A 20,468-nucleotide genomic window follows, 5' to 3' on the forward strand; every position below is an offset into this window, starting at 1 on the left:
GCCCAGAGAACCAGCAGGGTGGCCTCTGCCCTCAGCTTGTCATGGTTGCAGCTTGAGTGATTGGGTGGGGAAGTCAGTGGGAGCCACTGAGTCCAGTCCAGGGAGGCCCTCCCAGGGGTACTGGGCCCAGTGGAAAGTCAACTGTCCACTTAGTAGCTGCTAGTGAGTGAGAGAATTTGTCCTCTAAAAAGTCTTACCATTTAGTGGAGAAATGGGCTCTGTAGATAGCTCAGTATTGGCTGTTCACTGTGTGTTTTGCTCTGCTAAGCTGAAGAGATGACCAGGAGGAACAGCTTAAACTGAAAGACACAAGAGGGGACTTAAACATCAGGTCTTGAGGTGGTGAATAGGAGCTCAAAGTGAAGTGAAAGACTAGGCAGGCTTTTCTGTCCTGTACTGGAACTTGGCTTGAAGGGACAGCTGTATGAGGACGCAGAAGAGTTTTGACCTAGGGACCAGCTGCCTTCTTTCCCAAAGCAGTTCTGACCAGACCCTGTCAAGCACCCACTTCACTGCAACTGAGGGACTGTCCCTGCCATCTGTAACTCTGCCTTGGAGGAGGGTCAGTGGGAGAGGAAGTGGTACAGGGCTCAGGGGAACTGATGAAGCACACTGGGCTTATGGAATGTTTATAGCTCTGATGGGCAGGTTGATAGGCAAAGAAATAAACAGCAGAGCCCAGAGAGAAAAGGATGGCCAAACTGAGCTGAGCTTTCAAGCCTACAGCACAGCTGAACTCAGCCACTCTGCATTCCTATTTATTTATTTATTTATCTTAGAATTCCTACCCCAAATGGGACTCCTCTCACTTGGTCAACTATAGGATGCTTCTTCTGCATAGGGTAGGGGCCCTCATCCAATATATAAGAGATAGGAACTCTGCTAGTAACCCATGGAGTCCCAGTGTGCTGACTGAAGCTCTGAGAGGCTTATGGAAAGGAGGTTCTGAGTGGTATAAGGCAGATGGAGCTCTGGCTGGAGGTTAGGTCTTCCTTCACCTTGAACCAGTGAAAGACACTGGATGACGTACATCACTTGGAGGGGGCGGGCACAGTTTCCCCTAGGAAAAAGAAGGTAATTGTCCCACCCAGCTTTTTAAATTAAAAAAAAAAAAAATTTTTATTTAATTTTAATTTATGTGCATTGGTGTGCCAGTGTCAGATCTTGGAGTTACAGACAGTTGTGAGCTGCCATGTGGGTCCTGGGAATTGAACCCTGGGTCCTTCGGAAGAGCAGGCAGCACTCTTAACCACTGAGCCATCTCTCCAGCCCCTGGTCCCAGCAAGCTTTAACATTTTGTGACTCGGGACTCTAATGGGATGGCTTTTCAGGGCCTCCTCCTATGTTCCATGTGCCCTCTTCCAGCCCGCCGGCAGCTAGCAACGGACACTTCTCAGGCAGAAACTTCTATTGAACACACCTTTATTACGGATCAACCTCGTACCCAGAGGCCTCTGCTCTTAGCAGGGTTTTGGGAATGCTCAACATCTCCCCCGACTAGAAAGATTGAATGCATCTGGAGGGAACTGGGAGAGAGTCCCTGCAACTCTCAGGCACTTTGATCCTTGCTTGTCTTGTCTGTGAAACAGAGCCTAACTGGGGTGTCTGGAGCCAGAGGCCAGACCATAGTTTGCAAAGGCAAGGACCTGACCTGCTTTGCGGGGGGGTGGGGGGGTGGGAAAGGGAAGATCACCAGGACTCACTTGGGAACCGCTTGGTGAAGTAGAGGAAATGACTCAGTTTGTGCCCTGACCTCCTGGAAGCCCTGTCCCTGAGACAGCTTGCACTTCTCAGAGAGACCTTCTTGGGGTCTGAGGTGGGAGGCGCCTGGCCTGGCCTGGATGTCGAGGCTTGAGTCTTCCTTCTGGAGAAGTCTTTCTAGAGAAGATGAGCCAGGCCAGGCTGCAGAACAAGCCATGGCTGCAGAACAAGCCACGGCTGCAGAACAAGCCATGGCTGCGGAGACCCATGCCACCCCCTTCTTTCTCACCTTCTACTTTTCCCAATTTCCTGGATCCCTCCCTTTCTCCCTACAGTTACTAACTCCTCTCCCTCCTCTTTAGGGCCCACCAGCCTGCTCCATGCGCCAACCCCCAATTTAGCCAGGAGGGACAGTCCTTTTGTCCCTGTCCTCTCTTCTTCACTGTGATCAACTCCACCTTCCTGTGAAATGGGGGGGGGCGGAGGAGGGCTGTCTTATGCTCACAACACCTCAAAAAACAGGTTTCAACATTTCACAGGTTTCAACATTTTTCAGGCGGCCTTGTCACACCTTATCAGATCAGGGCCTGCAGGTCCGCCGCCCGCCCGCTGCAGAGAGGAGACATTCCATTCAGGCTGGCCTCTCTTGGGTGGAAAGTGTCCACCTGGCTCCTTGGATGGAGGCAAAAGGACTATCACTTCCCTCTGATATAGGGGGTCCAAGAGTGACCCCTTGCTTCTTTCCACATGATGTTCTTCTTTCCATGGCTGCCCAGAATCATGACTCTTTGGTGGTGGTGGTGGTTCCCAGCAAGTACACTGCTTCCTTTAAAGGGCTCCACTTGGCCCTGAAAGAGGTTTCTGCAAGTAGAGGGTGACAGTGACGATGAGTTGCTGGATTTACTTCCAGAAGATACACAGTCCTTTTGGTCAGCAGAGGCAGTAAGTTCTGTTGCTTGAGTTCCGTGGGAACCTCGGGGAGAGAGGAAGGAGGCCACCCTGCCCTCCTCTGTAGCTGCTTTCCTTCCAGAAGGAACAACTTTGACATTGGTTCTCTCTCTCTCTCTTCACGCCTGTGGGGTTTCACCCCATGACGTGGGCTGCCAGCCTGGAATTCCCCTTCCTTCAAATTATCTGCTTTCCTGCTCCTGCCACGCTCATGATGGTCTTAGTGACATGGGAAAGACTAGCCAAAGCCCAAAGGCCCAGAGTTTAGCTGAGCCGGCCTGAGAACCGTACCCAGAGGCTGGTCCCCAGGCCTCGCACGCACGCACGCACGCACGCACGCACGCACGCACGCACGCACGCAGGTTTGTGGAGAACAGCAGCTGCCTTGACAGCTCTCACTGGATGGAGAAGGCCAGGCTGGGGGTAAACCCCACCCTGTTCATCAGAAAGGAGTCTCCACAGGAGGACCCGGCTGTGATGGCTTAGGGTGTACCAGGACTCTTGCCTAGAGAGCAAAGAGTAGACAAGGGACAGAGCGGAGGAAGGGACAGTGTGGTGGCTGTGTACCTCTGTAAAACTTATGGTTCAACAGGCCTTAGGGCTATCCTTGTGAGGTTTGGGCATTGCCAGGCTGGGCCAGTATCCCACCTCCCTGCCTGGCATATGGTATCAGCAGCCGCAACATGAGGCTTCCAGCTGACCTGGCCTCCCCGGTTGCCTTTTGGAGAAGTCAAGTCTCGAGTTCAATTCCATTCTACTTTCCAAACAACTGTCCTCAAGTGGGAATGGCTGCCCTTCTGTCTTCCTCTTTGGCTCTGTACCTCCCCATTGTCTGGATATGGGGTCTGCAGCTGTCACTGTCCCCAAGGTTTCTTTTTTTTTTTTTTTCCCCATTTACTTCTAGCCTTTAAGGATGTCATCTCCATGGCCACCCTGGCTCAGACCCTTTCTCGCCTCTTCTTCTTTTTTCTGTCCTTATCTGCACACAGCTATCTCTCTCTCTCTCTCTCTCTCTCTCTCTCTCTCTCTCTCTCTCTCTCTCTCTCTCTCTCTCTCTCTGTTCCTGAAGCCGTTGTCATGCCATGGCTCACCTAAGGCCGGTGGCACCGAGGCCTCTGGCGGCGGTGGCACGGTGTTTCCAGGCCTCAGAATCTCCTTAGTGCCAACTGTCACACCAGCCTCCCAGCTGTTTCCCAGCTTTTGATCTCTAGAGTGTTGCCCTTGTCCCGTTGCCCATGTGACTGATAGATCAACAGACCAAAGTTCAGCTCAGGAGGCTTCAAGCTCTGCCAGCTCCCCCAGAGTGGCATAAGGCTTGGCAGGTGGGGCTCCTTGCCAGCCTACCCTCCCCACCCTTCCCCACCCCACCCCACCCCCACCGCTGCTCTCAACAGTCCAAGACTTGAGGTGAAAGATAAAATGGTAACCCTGGCACACCAGCTGTTATCCTCAGCCCTCTCGTCTGAGGCTGTTCTCTGTTCCAGGTGCTTAAGGGGACCCAGGTTTAATCACCAGGTGCATAACTGCTCCTGATCATAACAGTGGGGACCTGCTCGCTCCGCTCTGGACGACTCGGTGATCTTACCCTATGCTATGGTAATGACATGGGCTGTAAGTGACAGGTGGCCAAAAACCATCTCCTGCTCATGTGTGGCATTCACAGTACCCTGAGCTGGTAAGAGCTTGAAGATGGCTCGTTGGTCTGTTGTTGATAGATGTCTCCTGGCCTGGGTGCTCCTCCGTGGGGCTTCATTCATCTCTGTGTTCCCAGCACCTGGAGCTCTGCCAGGTTTGGAGTCATCACTCAATAAGTGATGTTGAGTGAGCAGGCGCTGAGTGACTGTGTTTACCAAGGAAGGACTTGCACCCGCCCGGCTGCTGCTGAGACCAAACCCTCCATTTGCTTTTCCTCCCCGGGCCCAGTCTGCAGGCCCAGACTCAGGCAAACTGGAAACCCAGCCCTGCCCTGGGCTCCGCCCTTTCCCCTTTAGCCCCTGTGTGTAAGCTGAAGTTGTCTGTTCTTGCTGGATCCGGAAAGGCAGGTGCAAAGGACGGAGAGAGGTCCATGGGGCTCCCCACTTCTGTGAGGAGCAGCGCCTACGTTTCCTTTGTAAACCACCAGTTGTGGCAGCACTCGGAAACAGCCCCTCACTGGCCACGCACGGGGATGTAGTTGTGTGCTCGGCTTGCACAGGGCCCTTGTGTGTGCTCGAGATCACACGGATTCTAGGAAAGGTGGCAGCAGGTGTGTCTTGAGTTTTGTCCCTTCTCACTTTGTCAAAGCTTCTCGTCAAAGCCCAGGACAAATGTCCCCTTTCAGGGCCCACAGAAGCCCCAGGAATTGAGAAAACCCTAGCCAACCAGGCTCAGCTCCTAGTCCTCAGGTGCATGCGCTCCGCTCCTGAACTTTGTCCCTTCCCTTGTAACAACCACCAATGCTAACTTTTTTTTTTTTTTTTTTTTGTCCATTTCTCAATTTTTTTTCCCCCTGGCTTCTAGAAGTTTCCATATTGTCCAGAACAGGGTAGAGTTCTGCTGGACCAAAATCAGATTGGGCCTTGGTCTAGTATTTCCTAGAAGCCAGCAGACACAATACCTAGCTCTGTGCCCTTATGGGTTTTTGTTGTTGTTGTTGTTGTTGTTGTTGTTGTTTTCCAAACCCTTTGCCCTCTCCCTCCCAATGCCTGGGTATTTATTTAATGAGGTCCTGGGCTTTGAGATCAGAACCTCATGGTGACCCCTCTTTGGTGCTATAAGGATGGCTACTTATCTCCATGAGAAGGGAAGGGCAAAGAGCCCTATGACCCCAATAAGAACGAGATGAGGGCAGCTTGCCCTCCGAACTCATCCCAAGACCAGTGGAGGAACCAAGGAGCGTCTCCCTGTGCTATGGCCCCAAGTGGTCTGTCCACTCTGCTAAGCTCCAGGGGGAGGGGGGCCGGGAGAGCTTTCTGAGAATGTGTCTTTATCACAACCTTGGGTTCACAGAAAGCTACGAGCCTGTTGTCAATGGGGAGGGAGCTGTGGCCACCACTTCTGATCTGTCACCCAGAAAAACAGCTAACCCTTTCTGAGCTTTGGTATCCCCATAAAACTAGGCCAGACCAATGGCTCTCCAGAAGTTTCCTAAAAAATTGAGGGATCTTGGTAGACACGAGCCTGGTCATTTTGGCTATTAATACTTGTATAAATCAATGCATTAAGTACGTTCTGGTGACAGGCAACTACCACCAATCTTTCTAGGGCATTTTCTAATTACCCTAAACATTCATTACTGTGAAATGTGAGCCTAGGCTAAGACTGCTGGATTCTATGATGTGTGTGTGTGTGTGTGTATACATACATATATATGTGTGTATATGAACATATGTATCTACATGAAAAGTATTAGCAAGCCACTTGTGCTTTCTTTAGGAATTGCTGCAGATATTTCTCTCATTTTCCTTCTAATTATTTGTATACGTAAATAAGGAATAGGAATTAATCCCTTAAAATGGTTGTGTCTGAGTTGTATGTGGGGGACACACCTGTAATCCTAGTACTCAGGTGGCTGGGACAGGAGGACTGCAAGCTCAAGGCCTGCATGGCCTACAGACTGTAGCCTTGTCTCACAGCACCAATATCTAGGGCTGGAGCTCAGCAACAGAACCCTTTCCTTAGCCTGGGGAAGGACCCAAGTTCCCTCTCCAGCAAGGAAAACTGTCTTATCTTGGCATCATGTACACCCATCCACAGGCCTTTGCACACGGGTGTCTGAAACAGGTGGCAGGGAACTGGGTGGCAGTGGGGACATGACAAAGCCATGGGAGTGTTTTCAGTCTGGCCTCCTTGGAGAGTGGTATTTCTCCCTTTGGGGTCAGCACTTAGGTTCTTCATTAGCCTGTGGCTTACTGGTACCTATGGCTCGTCCACCTGGCCACTTCCATCTGCCTGGGCCCAGCTGGATGGATGAAGGACAAGCTGCTGTCCCTGAGGCTGAAGACAACAGGGCCTTGGGCAGAGTAGGGCAAGTCAGGGACAGGAGCTGGGTATAAATAGCCCCTGCCCAGCTGGGAAGGCCTGGCAAGCCCTCTGTCCTCCCCCTCACCAGCTGCCAGTGCCAGCCATGCCCCTACCTCCTTTGGGAGCCTGGCCACTGTCGCAGAGTCTCACTGTAGGAAGTCCCCTCAGCGGAACTGAGGAGTCTTGTCCTGTGTGTGGGTGCAACCTCCGGCTGCCTGGAACCTGCTGAGTGGGGGCATCAGGCGGGCTCTTTGGGGCGTCCTCTATTCCTTGCCTGGAAGGCCAAGTGTGCTCTTGTTTGTGTGGGGAAATAATAGGAGATGTGCCTCTTTGTGTGAGAAGGGGAGACTGGGGTGGAGGACCACTCAGGCTAGGAAGGGTTACTTTTCTGCTTGGGAGCCCATGGAAGTCTTTAGAAGTGACTCAGGATAAGTTTGCCTTGGTTATGGGCTGCATCAGATACTCAGGTGGAGAGCTCAGCATGAGCGAAGGGTGTGAGGCAGTTTCAGCTGGCCTCAAGGCAAATCTAATCAAAGCCTTTCACACTGGGGAGAGAGAGAGAAGAGGAGGCTCTCTTGTTGACTCTCCCAGGGGGACAAGTTCTTTTGTAATGGGGACAAGAAGTGGGTTACACTGATATGTCTGCAACGACGGAATGTCAGCCGTGCTGCGTGGGCATGGCTCAGGGCCGGCAGGGTGTACTGGGAGGACAGCTGTCCTGCAGAATTCAATCCCAAGGCCACAGCCTCAAGAGCCCAAGGCCATCCATAGATCTGAGCCCAGTCCTCAGAGGTCCTGGCTAATTAGCACAGGATGTCCAGATAGATCCCCCATGGAGACCTTTGACCAGAGCAACCCTGGCAGTGCTCCTTTGGTTAGCTCGAACATCCATCCAAGTCACACATGGCTTTGCTCAGCTCAGCCTGTCAGTCACAGAGGGATTTGATCCACTAGCCCTGTCAGGGCTGCTATTGAAGGGTCCTCCACTCTGTCCCAAGACCTCCCTCTTAGGTTTGACCAAGTCAAGGAAATGAGGATGAGAGATATGAGGTTGGTGATACGGCACGGACAAAGTACGGAGGGCATGGAACCTGGGGTGGCCACCATTCCTTGGTGGGTGGGTGGGGATTCCAATGTGCCTGGCTCTGAGTTGTACACCTTTACCTCTCCTGAGAGGTCTGTCTCACAGAGGAAGAAAGTGGGCTGTGGAGAAGTTAAAAGAAGTTGCTCAGATTGGCAGCTTGAGACAGGCTGAGCTGGGTTAAGAGGACAGGTTTGTGGGGAGAAGGGAACATAACTCGGGGTGACAACCCTTGCTAGGTTTTCCTTTCTAGGGGGCTCAGGGATGGGTGGCAGGCCAGGGCCAAGTGTGTTGAAGATGGACTTGGCCCACCTCACTGCAGAGAAAAAGCCCAGTGGTGGGTGTGGAGAAGGAAGAGGGGAGAGAGAGAGAGAAGAGAGAGAGAGAGAGAGAGAGAGAGAGAGAGAGAGAGAGAGAGAGAGAGAGAGAGAGAGAGAGAGAGAGAGAGAGAGAGAGAGAGAGAGAGAGAATACACTAAGAGGGAAAGCTCAATGCTCTCACTTCAAGCCCTGCAGATCCAAGCAGGTTGCTTAGCTCCCTCACCTGTTTTCTTCCCTGTGAAATAGGATGATAGCGAGGACCATAGTTCCTCCCTCACAGACTAGTTGTGACAATGAAGTAAGTTAAAGTCATAAACATTTAGAACTGTGCCCGGACCAGGTCAGATTTATAATACATGTTAGGTATTGGGGGCCCTCCAGGCCTTCGTGTGCTGTGTGCGTTCAATCTCTAGGCTCACCATTGTCTCCCACGTAGACACGAGCCCGCCAGGGTGTAGACAGGCTGGGCCTAAAGCCACCTCAGCTCTCTGGGGACCCAGACAGGCATTCCCCATAACCCAGAGGTTAGTGGCTTACGCAGGAGCTGTGGAGCCAGGCAGTGTAGTTTCTGTCAGTATTTAGAAACTCTGTGGACTGGGCAGCTAGTAAAGCCCCCCACCACCACTGTATGCTGGGGTGTTAGGTACCTTAAGAAAAGAGCACTTAGTGAAGGGAGTTGGTACATTAATGCTTCAGTGGCTACCTCACTCTTCCTCTCTCATTCTTGTTCTGTCTCAATGAGGCAGTCTCCTGTAGCCCAGGCTAGCTCAGGGCTTGGGTTGGGGAGAGTTCAGTGGGGTTGGGAACCCTCAGATCTGGACATGGATCCTCAAGCCCACCAATTCAAAACCCCTAATTCTGGCCGCTCCCCACCAAGTCTCTCTTCCCAATCAACAAATAGGAAAACCTGGACTTCTTCCCCTGAGGCCAGAGGCTGCTGGAAGTGGTTGGTGCTATCTGCCAGGTTGCCCTGCTGTCTCTGAGCTGAGCAAGGATCCAAGTGTCCAGTGTGGAGGAGGGGGGCTGAGGAGGCAGCTTATACCGTACTCTGATGGACTCTATACCTGCTCCCAAGAAGCCTGGGGGAAGCTTGTTTTTATTTTGTTTTTGTTTTTCTTTCTTTCTTTCTTTCTTTTTTTTTTTTTTTAAACCCTGGTTCTTGTTTTGCTTTTTTTGTTGTTGTTTGTTTTTTTTGTTTGTTTGTTTGTTTGGTTGGTTTTTTGAGACAGGGTTTCTCTGTGTGGCATTGGCTGTTCTGGACTCGCTTTGTAGATCAGGCTGGCCTCGAACTCACAGCAATCCGCCTGCCTCTGCCTCTCAGAGTGCTGGGATTAAAAGGCGTGCACCACCACACTAGGCTCAAAACCCTGGTTCTTTGTTGGGAGACAGATGATCAGGCCTGTTGCTCTAAAGTGCTGAGCAACTACAGTCTGTCAATGGCTAATGTTTGGTTCACCCATGTCCAGCCAAGAAAGCTTTTGTGTGCTTTCTTCTGCCCCACTCTAGAGCCTTACCACAGGCCCTCTTTCCAAGGTTCCTTCATCCAGGACTTGACCTCAGCCAGTGCCCAGGTCTCCTTCTTCCAGGACATTCTGCCCCTTATCATGGGTCTGCCCACAATGGCCTGTGACCTCCCTAAGGCCCACAATGCCATTTCTGCTGCTAAGGAAGAGGGAAGGAAGCCGGGCGGTGGTGGAGGCAGAGGCAGGCAGATCGCTGTGAGTTCAAGGCCAGCCTGGTCTACAAAGTGAATCCAAGACAGCCACGACTACACAGAGAAACCCTGTCTCAACACACACACACACACACACACACACACACACACACACACACACACACACAAAGGAAGAGGGAAGGAAAAAGTAGAGGCTCTGGCAGCATCTTGGTTTCTCTCCAGTATTTAATCCTTCCCCCCACATGTACTTCCCAACACTATTAAATCCTAAGCTTTATAAAGTAAGAGCTAGAAGAATGGGGTGGCCAGACCAAAGCAACAGGGTTGGGGGAAGGCCTGCTGAGGTTTTCCATTTGCTCTTGAGTTTATGAAACAGCGTCTCTGTCCCTGGTGAGAGGGGAGGTGGGTTCTAGGGAACCACAAAGATGGGGGAGGGGCATTTGATGCCACCAGAGACAGACCGGGGAAAAGGTTGGAGCGCTTTGTGGGGAGGGAGAGAGAGAGAGAGAGACAGACAGATTTCTCAAGCTCTGCTAAAACTTATGCTTCTGTTTTGTTTGTTTGTTTGCTGTTTTGTTTTCTTAAGATGGAGCTGGAGTCACATTAGCCTCTGCCTCCTTCTCCTTCGTCCTTTATGTTTGGATTCCTTCCCACAAGTGGCTGTTAGTGTCCACATGGCCCATGAGTCCCTGGAGACCCTGGGAGATTGCTCATCGGGAGTCCTGAAATTCCCACCAAGGCTCCTGGGCCCAGGCACTGGGCAGAACTTGATCTCTGCCCCAATGCTATATTCCCAATCCAGGCCTATTTTCACGACACAGTACAGGCCCACAAAGTGCCCCCTCCCCCAGAGGCTCTGGGGGAGGCACTGCTGCTCCAACACCCTGCAAGTCCGTGTCAGAGGGACACAGCCTAAACCAGTGCTGTGCCCTTTGTGGGACACTGCACCCCCAGGGAAGTCAAAAGCAGCACCTGAGGAGCCAGGCTTCTCAGAGGCACCTCCGCTCTACCCTGTGAAGAAATGACACCCATGCTGGGCCACATGTTTTGTGGCCGTCTACAGTGCCATCCCCATTGTCTGCCTGCAGGTCCCTGGCCCTGGGCCAGCAGTACACATCTCTGGGCTCCCAGCCCCTGCTCTGTGGCTCTATCCCAGGCCTGGTCCCCAAGCAACTGCGCTTCTGCCGCAATTACATCGAGATCATGCCCAGTGTAGCAGAAGGCGTGAAGCTGGGCATTCAGGAGTGCCAGCATCAGTTCCGGGGCCGACGCTGGAACTGTACCACCATCGATGATAGCCTGGCCATCTTTGGGCCTGTCCTGGACAAAGGTACTTGCCTGGGGCTGGGTTGGGAGGTGGCTGGGAGATTGAGGGTGGTTAGAAGGGTCTCAGGACCCTGCCGGCTTCCTTCCATCACCATGGGAAATTCTGAATCGGAAGTTCTCCCTGGGGGGGTAATAAAGCTGGTGGAAAGTGGGTGGGGTCCATCTCCACACCATCTACATCTTTTCCAGGGCAGCAGGGGGCAGGGGATGGGGACTGGGTAGCCCTAAGATGCCATGGGGTCCTGAGATCGGAGGGCAGGCACCAAGGAGCCCAGAGGCCTTCCTTCCCGGATGACGCAGCGGGGGCCCAGGCTTTGAAGTGGACATGTGTGACATTTCCCTTATGCCTTGTTAAGTGCTATGCAAAAGACAGCCTTGGGGTGGGGGTGGGATGGTGCCAGGCCTAGGTCGGTGCCCTGCCTACCTCTCCAGGCTCTGGTGGAAGTCTCCAAGCTGCCTGGTGCCGGTAGCACCGCATGGCCTCCAAGGGTCCCCTGAGAGCTCTTGTTGGTTCCTGTGTCCTGAAAGCAAGGCATGCCCATAAAGTCTGGTGGCCTGTGGCTCTCTCTCGGCCATCTTGAGACCTGGAAGTCTAACCTGCTGTGACCCTAGCATATGAAAGTATCCGCATTTGACTTTGAGCATGGGGTGTAGGAGAGGAGGGACGAGAGGGGCAACTAAGAAGGGGACTTTAGCTCCAGAGCCTCCGTGTCCAGGAATGTAAAGGCCCTAGCTGGGTTGGCCTCCACTGGAGTTCTGCCAGCTATGGGGGTGAGCCGGCTTGTCGTCTTAGAAGGAATTGGTTAAAGTTGGATTCAGAGCCAGCAAGGGGAGGGGTCCAAGAGGGAAGCAGACTAACCCTCATTGGAGCGAGCGCCCCCTCCCCAAACTTTTACCTGTGCTTCAAGTGCATAGGGTCTGTACAACGTACAAGGAGAAAAAAAAAAAAAAAAAAAAAAAAAAAAAAGAACCCTGGCTATTGTCATGGGACAGGAGGGCAATTAGCAAATCAATGGATGATGATTCTGTTTACGCTTCTATTACCAAAGCTAATTATTCCTTGTTTACATAAAAGGTTTGGCCTCTAATTGGGGCCAAGTGGCGGCGGCGGCGGCTGGCTTTTCAGAACTGATTTCGCCCGCCAGTTGGTCTCACAGCCTTCCGGCGCCCCACCTCAGTCCAGGTAGCGCTTAATCAAACTGCCCGGCGTCCCGACGCCTCCTCCGAAGCAACACTGGCCCTCTGATCATTACTCCTGGTCAGGACATCGTCCACCGAGACCTTTCAACATTATACCCTCTCGCAGTAGGTCTGATGTTTAGATTCGCAGCAGTGGGTTGTGCCACATGCAAGAGAGCAGTTTGTGTCCCGGTATGCAAGGAAGCACTGTGGGGCTGAGACTGGGATTTGTTGAAGGCAGTGGGGTGAGGCTCCCGGAAGGCGTACTCGCGCCCCGGTGCCACCCCCCCCACCCAGAGCAGACGGTGGGTCTTGGCCACTTATGCGCACGTCGCAGCAGGTGCGGGGTGGGAGGCCGGAAGGCGCGAGGCCGCGGTTCCCCGCGGCTCCTGGAGGGCGCGAGCGCCGCCCCCCGCCGCGCGCCCGCTGTGGTCGCCGCGCCATTCACACGCCCTCTGGCCGCCGCCTCCCGGGGATCGCGCTGCCCGGCGCCGGGGCTGGGGGCGCGGCCCGGCCGCGGGAGCCGCCCGTTGCTACGTGGTGGCGGCCGGCCCGGCGGCCCGGGCCCGGCGGCCGCATTATACGGGTAATGCGGTGTGACACCGCGCGAACAAAGGCGGATTGAGCGGCGCAGCGGGCCCCGCCGGACGGGGACCGGCACAGCGGGGCTGGCAGCGCCGCTCCCAGGCTAATCCCCGCCCCGCCCCCGCCACCCCCGCGGCCCCGGCGCTGGGAACCGAGCGTGGCGGGGCCGAGTCGCCGGAAGCCAGGGGCGCCCTCCCCTGGGGCGCGCAGGCCCCGAGGCCCCGATCACCACCGCGCGCGCTGTCCCCGGGTTGGGCCGGGATGCTACTCAGCTCCCGCTCCGCGCTCCGCGCTCCCCGCTCCCCGCCAGGCTGCGGGGGAAAGTGAACGCGCCCCTGCTGTGCAGGTGGCGCTCGAGGGCGTCGTGCCTGCAGAGACTGCTGTGGCTATGAGTACCTAGTGCTCTGCGTATTCAGGACGAACCACGACCTAGGGAAGGAGAGCTATATCTGACCACCTGTGTAACATGGCACGACTCGCTCTGGGGTCCTGTAAGAAGAGATGACCTGGCCTCTGGCCTCGCAGTGCCTTGTCTATAAAATAAGGTTTAAAATATTGTAGAGAATAAAACACCCGAAAGACAGATCTGTGCGTATGCAGAATTCAGGGAGTGGCTCTCATTGTAACAAGGCTAGGGACAAACCCCTAAGAATCCCATTTTCTCCGAACCCTGGGGCCAGAGACAGAAACTGGCCTGTGCCTCGACCCTGTAGCTTTAAAGTGGGAGGGCTGGGAATGAACAGCCATGGCTGGAGAGGCTGCACCCATTTTACAGACTGTAACGCGAAGCTCAGATGACACATCAGTCTGGGAACTGAGGTTCGGGTGGAACGGTGGGGTGGGGATTAGTAGATTTAGGTTGCAGATTCTAGTCTCCAGAGTGGAGGGCTCAGAACTGTTGGGGGGAGGGCGGAGTGCTTTGTGAAGGTGCAAGGTTGGAGACCCAAGAGCCAGGGCAGGGCGTGGCCATCTTAGCTCTTCAGTGAGCATTCCGGTCCCATCGTAGACCCTTCTATCTTAGTAGCATTGCAGCTCTGGATTCGGTTTGCCCATCCATAAAGTGAGTCTTAAACTAGGGTCTGGACTTGCCAAAGAGCACCAAGAGGGCGCCTGGGTCTTCCCTCTATGGCTGGTTAGCCTTTGGACTCTTCCCCAGCCTTCAGAGGCAAGCAAGGCTGTGTACCCTCGGCTCCAGCCTGAGCCATCTTCTCCTGACATCCTCCTGCAGCCACCCGCGAATCGGCCTTCGTGCATGCCATCGCCTCGGCTGGTGTAGCCTTCGCGGTCACACGCTCCTGCGCCGAGGGCACCTCCACCATCTGCGGCTGCGACTCCCATCACAAGGGGCCACCGGGAGAAGGCTGGAAGTGGGGTGGCTGCAGTGAGGACGCTGATTTCGGGGTCCTGGTGTCTCGGGAGTTTGCGGATGCGCGAGAAAACAGGCCAGATGCCCGCTCGGCTATGAACAAGCATAACAACGAAGCAGGCCGTACGGTAAGACAGCTACCCACAACTCTGGGGGGGGCCCCATTCGGGACCCCTGCCCCTGATGGACTGAGCCCACATCCACACCTAATAGTACCCCTTGACCACCTTCTTTCCTCTCTTCCAGTTGCCCCGAGTTTTTTAAATGTACATTTATTTATTCATTGTCTGTGTGTGTACATGTCACATTGTGTGTGTGTGTGTGTGTGTGTGTGTGTGTGTGTGTGTGTGTGTGTGTAAGTAAAAGGACAACTTGTAGGAGTCACTTCTTCTCACCACGTAGGTTCTGGTGTCAAACTCAACTCCTCATGCTTGGCCTTCTTCCTGGTTCATTCCACGAGGGAATGTGGCTGCCCTGTGGTCTGCACCTGCAGACTACACTACACTGGTTGGCAGGCTGTGTCTGTGTAGGTCTGTGATGTACTTTGAGTCCAAAGTATATAGCCCTCCTATGGTTGTGGAACCTTGAGGCAATAATGACTTAGCTCTCGGCCTCAGTGTTCCCATCTGTTAAATGGGGATAACAGTCCCCAGTTTGCACTTGTGTGGATGAGGTAAATGTGAAGTCTGCCAGTGCTTGGGGTGTGACTGGGGACACAGGTTCCATCCTTTCTTCCTGGCACCAAGTAAAAGTAAAGGAGGGTCTGGTACAGAGGGGAAGGTGCTGCAGGTGGGTCTAAGTCTGGGCTAGCTGCTGTTCCTCTTTCCTAGACCATCCTAGACCACATGCACCTGAAATGCAAATGCCACGGGTTGTCGGGCAGCTGCGAGGTGAAGACCTGCTGGTGGGCCCAGCCCGACTTCCGTGCTATTGGCGACTTCCTCAAGGACAAGTATGACAGTGCCTCAGAAATGGTGGTGGAGAAGCACCGGGAATCCCGAGGCTGGGTGGAGACCCTGCGGGCCAAGTACGCACTCTTCAAGCCACCCACGGAAAGGGACCTGGTCTACTACGAGAACTCCCCCAACTTTTGTGAGCCCAACCCAGAGACGGGTTCCTTTGGCACCAGGGACCGGACTTGCAATGTCACCTCCCATGGCATCGACGGCTGCGATCTGCTCTGCTGTGGCCGAGGCCACAACACGAGGACGGAGAAGCGGAAGGAGAAATGCCATTGCGTCTTCCACTGGTGCTGTTATGTCAGCTGCCAAGAGTGCATCCGCATCTATGATGTGCACACCTGCAAGTAGGGAACCAGGTAGGGCGCAGGGCCGGGCGCAGGGCTGCCCTCTCCTCTCCTGCTGGGCCTGCCCTTCTGTCTCTCAGCTTCCTGAGACAAACAAGTTCCCAGAGCCAAAGTAGGAAACCAGGCTTCCCACGCTTCCACGGGGATGGTCTTGGGCAGCGACTTGGCAGTTTTACATGAGGCTCAGTTAATAACCGACGGTGTGCGTGTCAGCCACAAGCAATTGATTAAAATCCTTACACAAATTAGCAGCGATGAGCCGGAGCAGATTTGTTCGTGGCCGCTGGCTGTCATTACTGAGCATCTGTGCAGCCAGAAGAGAGATGTTGAGGTCTGTCTGGCCCCAGCTGTGCACCTAGTTTTTTGTTTTGTTTTGTTTTAATATCTCAGAGTCCTAATTTCCTTAGTGTCCAAAGGAGAGCGGTACAAATACCAGAAACGGGCTTGGTAGGGTGGCACACGCCTTTAATCCCAGCAGTCAGGAGGCAGAGGCAGATGACTCTCTGTAAGTTCGAGGCCAGTCTGGTCTACATAGTGAGACCCTCTCTTTAAAAAAAAAAAAAAAAAAAAAAAAAAAAAAAGGCTTGAAACAGTAGGCTGAAAAAGCCTCTCTTCCCCCGAGGCAGAGTCAGTTCACATCAACCATGAACTGAGAGGGCAAGCTTTGACCTAGCACAAATCCTCCAGCGCTTGGGGAGGTGGGTGGAGAAAGCAAATCTGAGGCTTGGGTGGAGCAGCGGGGAGCACTCTCCCCGAGTTTATGGAGGGTGATGGGAAAGAGGAGGGAGTCCCAGTTCAGAGAGACCGTGGTGAGTAATCATGGGATAAAAGGCTGGTGGCTTACGCTTCCAAGCTTCCCAGAGGTGGCCTGCGTGGGAGGACCCCAAGGAAGGTCAGGCTGGAAGCTGAGTGACCCTGGAGTCTCTGTCCTCTCCCCTGAGAAGGCTCTGCTGTGGAACGTGGGCTTTGCCAGCAGGTCCGTCTCTCAGCCAGTGTCTCTCGTTTGTCAACTGACAGCTCTGCCTTCAGCGTGTTACCTTCCCCAAGCTGCTGTGAGGGATGTGGGAAAGAATGCTGGGGGTGGGGGGGGGGGGGGTGCCGGGGGCAAGCACCTAATGAACGGAGAGCAGCTCTCTGTCAGTTTATGGTGCAGTGTGTCACACCCGGGCACCTTGGAGCTGGGGACAAACTGGAGCTGGTGGCTCAGAACACCCTTCTCAGCCTGTCTGAGAAGTTCCTTGTGGGGCTTAGGTTCCATCCCGGCAGGCTGGCTGACTCTAGAACCTTACAGGAGGTGAGAGGTTTCTGTATCAAGGTCAAGGGAGGGAGGAGGGCAGTGGTGAAGTGCTTCATGTACCTACCACCAAACTTCAAACTCCTGTTTTTCTCAGCTGGGCAGTGACGGCAGAATGTGGACCTGGCTGGGTTTTTATAAGGCTCGAGTTAGGGGGTGTGAGTGCTTCTCTGGAAATAGCCCTAAACAGAGGTGTCAGGGGCCATCAGCATCAGCACAGAGTTGCCCGCAAAGGAACGGCATCTCCATGACTTTCTTCCTTCTTTTTGAAAGGATGGGAGAAAAGTCAGCAAGTGTGAAGGCCGGTAGGCTAACGGTTGCAGGTTGAAGCAGAAGAAATCTTAGAAAGTCACAGTGGCTGCCTCTGAGAGCCATTGTGGCCAGAAGGAGTCCTGCTCCCCAATATCAGACAACATACTCCCAATATCAGATGACACACAGCTCTAGCCATTTTGAGGAGCTGTTGGTGGTAGTCTCCAACTGGGCAGGCAGGAGGGCCATTTGTCTAGCCTGCCTGTTTCACTGAAGATCAGACTGAGTTGGTAGCCTACGCAGACCCAGCTGACTGCCTCCAAAAGCCCCCTGTGTAGGCTTGCAGAGGCCACAGCATTGGCAGGCCAAGCCTCATATTAGACCCATGTGGCAGTGTGGGTCCCAGATATAGACCCTGCAACTCTGTCCTTAACCATGTGGGCAGCTGAGACCCTCCAGGCTGGGAAGGAGGTGCTGGGTGTGCCTTCAATGTCCACAAAATTGCCTCACTCTAACCCTTGCACTAAAAATAATGCCCTAAGAAGAATCGGGTGTAGCTCGGTAGTAGAGCTCTTGCCAAGCCCTGGGATCAAACGCCAGTAACTGGGGAGGGGAGAGAGCAGCTCCTTTCTCCACATCCCTACAGTATAGACACTTGGTGTTTTTTCTAGTACCATGCAGGCATGTTTTCAAGATGCTATGCCTCAATCTTCCTCATGGGGGGGGGGGGGCTGCCCACACTTCCTGATAAGGGAGCTCCCTCCCACTGTAAGTAAGGTTCTTTGCTCCTGGGAGCCTTGGTTTCCTCCTTTGTGAAGTGATAAGCCTGCGTCCTGCAGGGATGCCTGGGAGCTAGACACAGTCATGCAGAGCCTGACCTGAAGACCTGGGATCTTGAAGAGGCAGCTGAAGCTCTGGGCCCGCGCCTCCCCCCTCCCCTCGAGTCTGGGAAGAATCTTTCTCCAGGCTCTTGCAGCCTGCTTTGCAGCCACAGGCCAGAAGGTGGTTGAGACCTGATTGCTTCCTATCCCCTCACCACTGCAGGTGCTGCCAATGATGGGACCAAAGAGCCCGGTGGGCAGGGAGACAACAGGCAGAGAAAGCCTCTGACTTTATTTTCTCTGCAGAACAGGCAGGGAAGTAGTTCAGAGCAGAGCAGGCCACCAACCTGTACCCTTTGTACCCTGTGAGGAAAGCTCAGCACGGTGACAGTGTCCCCATCCTCCCTAAGTGGGGAAGACACCTTCTCCATTGCTTGACTTTTGTCCCCTGCCTAGCTCTCTGGCTTGCTACCCAAGTGCTGGTAGCTTACAAGCCTCTGGCTTATTCTTTTTATCCCCATGTTGGAAAAGCTATGGACCCAATCACCTAGTCACCTAACTGGCCTTGTGTCCTGGGTCCATCACTAAGCTTTTGTGGGACCTTGGGCATATTCGAGTCATTTTGCGGTGCCTGCTTCAGGTCTGCCAGCCCCACAGCTGAGGGTCAGCTGGGGTTGCTTGGCAGATGGCTTAGCACGTCAGATCCCATGGGATGGGGCTGTCCAGAGGAGTGTACATTCTCAGGAGAGTGTCCTAAGAAGGGATTCGTTATAATTAGTTAAGTAGATTCCTTTTCTTTTTGGACAATTCACAGCAAGCTTGGCAAGGCCTGAGCAGAAACACAGAGTGTGTGTCCAATGACACTTAGCCCTGCTAGGGACTGACTGGTTGCTCAGACTGTCAGGCTTGTCCATCTGTACGTAGGACAGTTCTGCTGTAGTTACCTACAGCGGGCTTCCTTAGCTAGAAGAGGGTTTGGGTTTTTGTGGACACAGGCTCCACTGTTCCTGCAGATGGCATGTCTTCCCTGGCAGTGTCAGCAGGCTGTGATCTTTGCATCGCAGAGGGTGATGTTGACAGCAGGTAATAGGTTTCTGATTCTTCCTGTTTATTTCCCAAAGGGCACTGGGAAGGGGTAGATTGTGCAGCTGGATCCATTCATCGAAGTCCCATGGGAAGCAGGATCTAGATCTGGGCCAGCTTTCGGCACACTGGCTAGCAAGGAGCGTGGACTGTTGCCAGCTGCATGCTATGAACGACCTGGACCCAGCCAGCCTCGGATGGGAGCCTCCTCCTTTCTCATCTGACGTTTCTCACCCTGCTCTGGATGGTGTGGCTTTACAGAGGGGCTTTCTTGTTGGTTTTCCAGGGTCTGCTGGGGACAGACCCGAGGCTTACCTTTTGCACATGTTAAAGAAAATAAAAATGAAAAAAAAAAATCTACTGCAACAGAACAGGCTGGGCTAAATATGAGCTCTTGGCCTGGCGGGAGAGACAAGAGCTTGGCAAGATTCTGTGTCCCAAGCTGCCTCTACTTGTGACATTCCGAGATGCCTCTGAGGTGGGAACTGTGAAACAGGACAGAGCCCCGCAGTCCCCTTTTGTCCGTCTACTTCCATTCAAATTGGACACATTTTCCCATTCTGAGAAAAGCCATAGGTGTAGCCAGGATGAGGTGTTGGGCCATTGTTGGAGCAGGATCTTTGGAAAGCCGTTTGAAGAACAGCTGAGGTCCTCTTAGGCTCTAACCCCCGCCCCCCTCCAGCCCTGCCCTGCACTAGAGAGATGGCCAGATCTCAACATCTTTTTCCGCCATCCTGCAGCTCTCTCCCTTTACCGCATTATCTTTTTCATGGCAGACCTTGTAAATAGGTTTAATGTCTACCTGCGGAGAAGGGACCATCCTGCTGTTGTCAGCCCTGCTCACCAGCAGACAACCAGGGAGAGCAGCTAGGCACCTTAGTGTTAACTAGACAGCACCAGCAAGAGGAGGACCATCGCCGGCAGGTGGGGAGGGCGAAGATTCCCATTTCCCGTGTGTTAGGAGGGCAGGCTGTCCTGTTGGCTTCCTTCTCTGCCACTGGCTGGAGTAACCCAAAAAGATGAGATTCTCCTTAACACAGCCCTTGACCTATGAGCCTTCATCTCAGTGCCCAGAGATCTGGAGTAGATGTTCAAGAGAGGCAGGAAGGTGACTAAAAAGCAGCTCCCAGCTCAGTTCTTGACGCGCAGTGGTCCTGGCTGGGGTTATGCAGTTTGCTTGCCGGGCAGGCCCAAGTAGGCCCTTGCGTGCACTCTCCACCCTGTGACCATGAGCATTGCTCATCCTTCACCTCCCACCCCTTCCTAGCACCCCAAATGCCCCTGCCCATCTCTCCTCTAGGAAGCCGGAAATCAAATCAACCGGATAATGCTTACGTGAGGACACTGCAGCAGAGCGGATAAAACAATTCACAAGTCTTTTCATATCTGTGTAATCTATATTAAAAGTGATAAAAGTCATGTTTCTGGGGCGTATTCAAGTAGCTGACAAGTAATTATTTAATAATAGTACATTGAGTGCATTGTAATTATCCTCGCCATAGTCAGGTAATAGTATCCAACGGGAAATT

The 20,468-nt window shown here is 53.5% G+C and overlaps 1 protein-coding gene across 1 annotated transcript in view; it reads left to right on the forward strand.

The window, feature by feature from the left end:
* The window catches only part of Wnt3 (Wnt family member 3), a 42,047-nt gene extending 22,976 nt beyond the window's left edge, over window positions 1-19,071 (forward strand). The window contains exons 2-5 of the mRNA XM_051158831.1: window positions 10,816-11,057; window positions 14,046-14,311; window positions 15,014-15,501; window positions 18,978-19,071. Of these exons, the coding sequence (XP_051014788.1) occupies window positions 10,816-11,057; window positions 14,046-14,311; window positions 15,014-15,493 (988 nt within the window). The 3' untranslated portion in view covers window positions 15,494-15,501; window positions 18,978-19,071. The remainder of the gene's footprint in view (window positions 1-10,815; window positions 11,058-14,045; window positions 14,312-15,013; window positions 15,502-18,977) is intronic.
* Window positions 19,072-20,468: the final 1,397 nt, after the last annotated feature.

This window comes from Acomys russatus, chromosome 16 (genome assembly GCF_903995435.1).
Source record: "Acomys russatus chromosome 16, mAcoRus1.1, whole genome shotgun sequence".
Taxonomy (NCBI): Eukaryota; Metazoa; Chordata; class Mammalia; order Rodentia; family Muridae; genus Acomys; species Acomys russatus.